Source organism: Anguilla anguilla, chromosome 4, assembly GCF_013347855.1.
Source record: "Anguilla anguilla isolate fAngAng1 chromosome 4, fAngAng1.pri, whole genome shotgun sequence".
In the NCBI taxonomy this organism is placed as follows: Eukaryota; Metazoa; Chordata; class Actinopteri; order Anguilliformes; family Anguillidae; genus Anguilla; species Anguilla anguilla.
The window spans coordinates 48,101,361-48,107,835 of NC_049204.1; the positions used below are offsets into that span (position 1 = coordinate 48,101,361).

The 6,475-nt window shown below is 39.3% G+C and overlaps 1 protein-coding gene across 2 annotated transcripts in view; it reads right to left on the reverse strand.

Moving 5' to 3' along the window:
- Positions 1-6,027, reverse strand: part of LOC118225670 (macrophage mannose receptor 1-like) — a 29,635-nt gene extending 23,608 nt beyond the window's left edge. Inside the window, exons 1-4 of one of the 2 annotated variants that reach the window (XM_035414461.1) lie at positions 5,825-6,027; positions 3,875-4,276; positions 1,922-2,095; positions 752-907 (exon numbers count right to left, since the gene is read on the reverse strand). In XM_035414461.1, the coding sequence (XP_035270352.1) occupies positions 752-907; positions 1,922-2,095; positions 3,875-4,276; positions 5,825-5,894 (802 nt within the window). In that variant the 5' untranslated portion in view covers positions 5,895-6,027. The remainder of the gene's footprint in view (positions 1-751; positions 908-1,921; positions 2,096-3,874; positions 4,277-5,824) is intronic. The other variant, XM_035414462.1, reaches the window with a different exon arrangement.
- Between the last annotated feature and the right edge of the window lie 448 nt (positions 6,028-6,475).

Here is a 6,475-nt window from a genome sequence, read left to right on the forward strand (position 1 = left end):
TTTTGTTTTCTTTTTTAAACCAGAGCAATTGTGGTCAGAGTTTACTTGAATTGTTCAGATACTGTTGAAAGGTCCCCTATAATGAAAGAGTGAAATTGTGTGAGACTGCGTGAGTTAATTTTGGTAATCTGGAGTAGAACTACCTGTAGGTGTTCATACATCAGTCTCACACTAGGCTTCGCTAAGATTGACCTACTGATGATGACCTCATTTTGAACTCAAATTAGTATAAACAACACAGTTAGCTCCTAAACATTCCAAACCAGTGGTCATGGATGTTGTCAAATTGAATACAATCTTAATATCACAATCTTTATACATTCAGGTAAACATTTCAGCAAAAATGTAATAACCTACTTGCTCAATGTTTTCATTTAAAGAAAAAACAAACCCTTCTCATTTATCGAACAGATCTTGCGGTATTCACCTTGATGGAGGTGACTTTGGCGAGAAGCATCTGTCACATGATTTAAACTCTGACCTCACCACTATGATCTCAAATAGTCTAATTATATAGGTTAATTTGATTATATATGAAGTCTGAGACTGATGCATCATTTCTTCTGGGATATAGACCAACTAAATCTGTCCACCCAGGCTACAGTTTATAAAAACACAGTACACCTATGGAGTTGACAGGCCTCTTCAAACATATAATTGATGAGTCTCCACAGACACTAATAATAATCCATAACCGCTTCTGACTGAGCAAAGGCCGCATCCTCCCCAGTCCTTTGCTGTGTGGCATTACCTGAGATATATGTCTGCTCATGGAGCTCCACGATGCTCAACAGATCAGCATCCTGCTGTTGGCAGCTCTTTCTGGCTTGGTGCCAGGTGAGGAGAGATTGGGTGTTTCTCTGGTAAAGGACTTGAGACACTGGGTCAGTGTCCCAGCCAGTGGAAGCTGTAGAGACATGGATAAGCACACGAAAATAGGAAGATGAAGTAGGAGAGAAATATGAAGAAGAATTTGAACAATTAGGTCAGTATGCCAATCCAATGCAAAACCTAGTGCCTTTAGCTTATTTAAAGCTTATTCTTCCCTGTGAAACAATGGTGTCAGTTTTGAAGCCTGTCCTCAAGGCTTCCATGTCAGCCAGCTTCATCGTATTTCACCGGAAAATGTTAAAAAAAAAGAAAAAAAAAAAGGCCTTCCTCTTCCTGTCACTGTGGTGGCTCTACTGCTTGAGCTGGGGCAGGAGGAAGGCAATAAAATGCCCCCGTTAGGCAAGGAAGTCTCTATTTTCATGTCAGGAGGTCAGAGACCAGACACAGTCAGCGCTGACCCCCTCTCAATTCTCTTCCAAAAACAGTAGAAAAACAGGAAAATCAAATAATTCCACATGATAACAAAATTCATATGAGATTAGGGTGTTCAGCCAGGGCACAGAAGTGATGCCATTGTTTGAACTGGATGCTGTCTTTGTGCTCCAAAGTTTGCTGTAGTATCTGGCCTTGGACCCTATTAAGGTCTTTTAACCCCGCCAACATAAATTACAAACAACCCAGTGGCTGAGTGGGAAACCTGTTTTTTAACCAATTTTTTAAATGTTGAAAGCCTGTCATATCATGGTCTACTTGGACTTGGAGGTGTGTAGAAGTAATTCCCAGAGTTCCAAGTGTACTTAATGAGGTTGGACCTCATTCACACCTGCCAGCGTGGATATTCCACACTTATCAAGAGCAAAATCTGCTGGGATCTTTTTCTCAATTATTCAAAAATATTACTTGTTGTAACCATTAAGAAACAGTACAACAGCTACACTGTTATGACGAGCATGAGAAAGTGACCCAGAACTGACAAAAATATTGCTACTTTTCCTTGAACATAAAACAGGAAAAGACATTTTACGTTTGGCTTCCTGTTTCATACTCATGGAAGAACAATGCCACGTATATAAATTCAGCGATAACCTACATTTTGTTGGACAGAAGCCCCATTTTTTGTCTTTGTCGTAGTCTGTCTCCGTTCCGCACCATAGAAGCCCATCGGACCTGCCCTCCACGGTGCATTCTGCATACCATTTCTCATTGAACTTGAATGGGAACATGCAGGGAGTTCCCATTCCATTGCCACCGATCGTAAACACCTCTGCCAAAAAAAAAAAAAAAAAAAAAACATTAATAAGTCAGGTCACTTCAACACCGGTTATGAAGATACATACTTTACATAGCCAAATGCATGGCAGTGTTTTTGCACTAAAAACAAGAGAAGTAGTATTTTGTGAAACATGTTGTACTATCTTCATAAATAATTTCCTGATAGCATTTGAGTGAAAGTAAATATGGAATTACATGATTATGAAAGTAATGCAAAATAGTGTAGTATAGTATAATAGCACAGTTAGGGGGCCAGAGTGAAAACTCCCCTTAAAATTATAGTATGCACTTCAGATTGCAGTACCATTGCAACAGTGCATGCTGTAGCCATCTGTCAAAGTTCTCTGTCCTCATTTTTATTTAAATCAACAATACTGACATTGACATACTGATTCACATACTGACATGTTATTAATAGCTGAATATGCGTTAATGACTGTATTACATCGTAAATTTGTAACACACAGGAAATAGAAGCATCCCTTTGTCATGTACATCCTGCGTACTGTACATTACTGACAAGGAAGGTAGCAGTTTGATCATAATGACCAATGTGTTCTCATTCCCAACTTGTCATATATTGACATTTGAGCAGAAGCCCTCGGCATCGCTATACAATGCTCAAGCAGTCCTTTGCCGTGACTTCTGAATGCCCTAGGTATCCCCATAGTCTTCAATAGGAACCCTTACCATTTTTATGGTAAATGACATCATTACATTTTCATTAAATTGTAATTTTGGTTATGTTACGATCTGGCAAGATACACTGTTCCCATTTACCCTTGGCGTCAACATAAAGACATTGAGGGTTTCTACTGAAGACTACGGGGATACCTGGGGCATCCAGAAATGATGCCAAAGGAGTCCTTGTGCGTTGTATAGTTATGCTGAGGGCTTCTGACCAAGTGTTAATAAATGGGATTGAGACCAGGCTTTAATGACATATAGGTTCAATTGTTCTTTTTATGACAGAATAAAGTACACATGCGATTATATGCAATGCTTTTTTTTTAATCCATGAGCATTGGCACCAATACACATTGACTTATTGCATGCTGAAGGACATTTTTCACCATTTGAATATGAGTTCAGGGTACATTAAAGATAATTTCCCGAAAATAAATACAAACATTTTAGTTTCGTGTGTTATTGTGTATTTAAAATCCATATATTGTGGATTGTATGGATTTGAATAATAACTGTTATGGCTTGTTTTTAAAAAAAAATTTTTTACAGTTCATTGAATGTTTGTGTCCTTAAAGTGTATGACAAGCTTGAAAATTATATAAATCTTTGGATTTCTGGGTTTCATATGTGGAAATATGTTATCTTACAATGTAGCCATTTGAGGCGTGTAATGGTCCAGCAGAAATGCAAGAATCTGTAGTACAGATATGCAGAGTAGAGGGAAATCATGCAGAAAATACATGCAGTACGGCTCATGGACATGAACCATACAGGAGACCACAGTTCAACAACACAAAAGATGGAAATACTTGGTCTAGATATGATTATATGTACGTCATTGCCTCAGAAACAAATTTACCCAGATTCGTAACGTATTAGTTTGGGTATTAGATTGTCCCACAATTTCAGGAGAAATTAGATATATTCCCAGCCAGACAGACCAAGTCATGTAGTGGCATGTGTGCAGTAGTCATGTGTGATGACTGACTAACGTTGTTTACTAGACTGTCAAAACATGTGCAGCGGGAAGCTTAATTGCAAACAAGTTGCTGTGGGATCATAAACCAAGGGGCTTCCCTCGTACCTTCGTATCCTCGAGAGCAGAGGTCGCCCTTGGTCCCATACACTCTCCATCGACTCCAGGATCCGGAACCCTTGTACATCATGATGTTCTTCTCCTGCCGGTTCCCGTAGTTGAAATGCAGGGGCTGGTCCTTGAGCCCAAAGAGGGTTTCGTTCTTGCACTCCCACTGCTGGAGCTCGTTCTTCATGTCGCAGGGGAAGAGCACGACCTTCACCCAGTCCTTATTGCTGGACGCGCCCATGCACAGCTTGAGCGAGATGCTGATCACGTGCCACTGTGACACCCAGCGGAACTTCTGGGAGTCATCGCTGGGGTCGCAGGTGGCCGTCTCCACGGCGCTGGAGCTGACCGCTGTCACGCACTTGTTGTGGTCCACATTGTAGATCAGGAAGGAACTGCTGTCTGTCGCATAGAAATGAAAGGTGTTCCCCAGTGAAGAAATATTTTATATATAAAAAACAACACACACAAAAAGAACGGACGTCCCATTACGGGAAGCTCGGATTGTGGGAAACCGCATTACTGTTCAGCTAAAGAAAAATCTTCCTATTGAATAGCTTTAGCATGGGTCTTTAATTCAGGAAACATGAATAGTGATGTGAAAAAGTACACCTTCTTTAAATTCTATGATTTTCACGTTAGGACAAAACTAATCCTCATCTCCACATGTTAAAGTGCTGTCTCATTCTGTCAGCCAATAATATCTCCTGTAGATAAGCTAGAACTCTTTGACTTCAAAGTCATTGGCTGAATTAAGCCCATAGTGGGGAGTTATTGGTTATGATATAACGGAAAGAAATATAATCATTTGAAATAATGACGGGTTAGGGACCCTTTGGGTTTTTGTTTTTCAAACTGTTTTTCAGAAGGATTTCCTGATTGCTTCCTGTTAAATTGGCGTTAACCACACATTTGTGTGTGTCCATATGCAGCCATACTAATGGCAGACGTGAATTCAATAAAATACCTGCAGGTGTATATGCAAGATTCACTGGTTTACAGACAGGCCTTTAAGTTGTCACAAGAAGAATATAAGGATTGCACTTCATTAACGTGAAAACCACTTCTTTTTTCTGTAAGTTTTTCTGTAAAAAAATTCCTTGAAGTAAAAATTGAATATGGCAATTCAAGAATTTCCCCACTCTCAAGTTTTATAAATAATTAACCAGATGAATTAGGAGGCCCAAGAAACAACTGTAACTGATTTTGCCAGCAATTTACCTTGATCAAGTAAATCATATTTTCGTACCAATATAAATTTAGTTTAAAGATAGCAATGGTCCATTAATGGCACTATGTATGAAAATCCAAGGGAAGAGCTTGCTGTCAGAAAAAGGCCTTCATTCAAAAAGTTCTGTTCAACATTTTTTTTAAATCCAAAATAAGTTAAATGCAAACAGTGTTATTTCTGCTGCACTGTTACTGGTTGCTGCGTATCAGCAAATGACAAGAGATGCATGTTTTATCAAGATGCATGAATATAATACTACTCACTCAGTGATGTTTTGGTGGTGGATTGAAAATAATCAATGACAGCATATTGTACAATTTGCAAACTGCTGATTGTAATTCCCTCATAAGACCAATGTGAAGCTGACAAGCATGCCAGGACACTGCAAATCATTTTATCAACACTTGACTGATCATGCATCTCCTGTCATTTGCAGCATCTTTCTCTGTAAATAAACAAATAACTAGGTAATATAAAAAACAAACTATGAAAAAGTAGATAAATAAAGGAACATTGCGCAATGTTAAATATATTTGTCATTTTGCACCAACAGAAATAACCTTTACCCTAATTTAATGTTATATTCCTTAAATAAACTTCACCAAAAAGGTCAACTAGTTTGCATCAGTGCTGTTATCTGCAATGACAACAGTGCAAATACAATAGGAATCATGATGGTCTGTGTGCATTGTGCAGAATTAAAAGATAAATGAACATACCTGTTTGAACAGTGCAGGGAAAGGCCTGAAAGAGGCACAAAAGGATAGCCAACGAAATGTGTGTCATCATAAATGTGGCATAATTCTCCCAAGCCAGTGTAAAATGAACTGAAGTGGTTCCCCAGGAGTGATGGGAGAAACGAGGCTGCGTCCGTGCGTTCAGGTGTCCTTTATGTCTGGCAGCAAGCGAGGGAGAAAGGGATGCCTCTCCTCCCTTAATGCTGAATAAATATCCTGTCACATGGGAATCCATGAAACAGGAACAGATCCTGCAGCATGTGTTTCCACATTCTTCAAACTTAGCGAAGTGGGAAGTGAGAAAGATACACCCCCCTCCCCTCCCACCCACACATGGGGCAGGGTTCCAAATCATTGCATTTCCATACACATCCGTGGCAGCAATTTAACTGGAATTACAAATTATGCAATACAATTATAGCATTTATCACACACAAATCACACTTTCCATGCCTCTTTGGGTACAGTGCCCAAGGCCTAATATTCCTTTCTAACTAGTTTCTCTGTCTGCAAACACAGTAAATCAGTGCTATTTGATTTTTACATGTGTTGTGCCACTCTGAGGAACACGGAAACCTGACTATTAGAAGGACAACATTATACCAAGACTGCAGCAAAGATAAAACATGATTT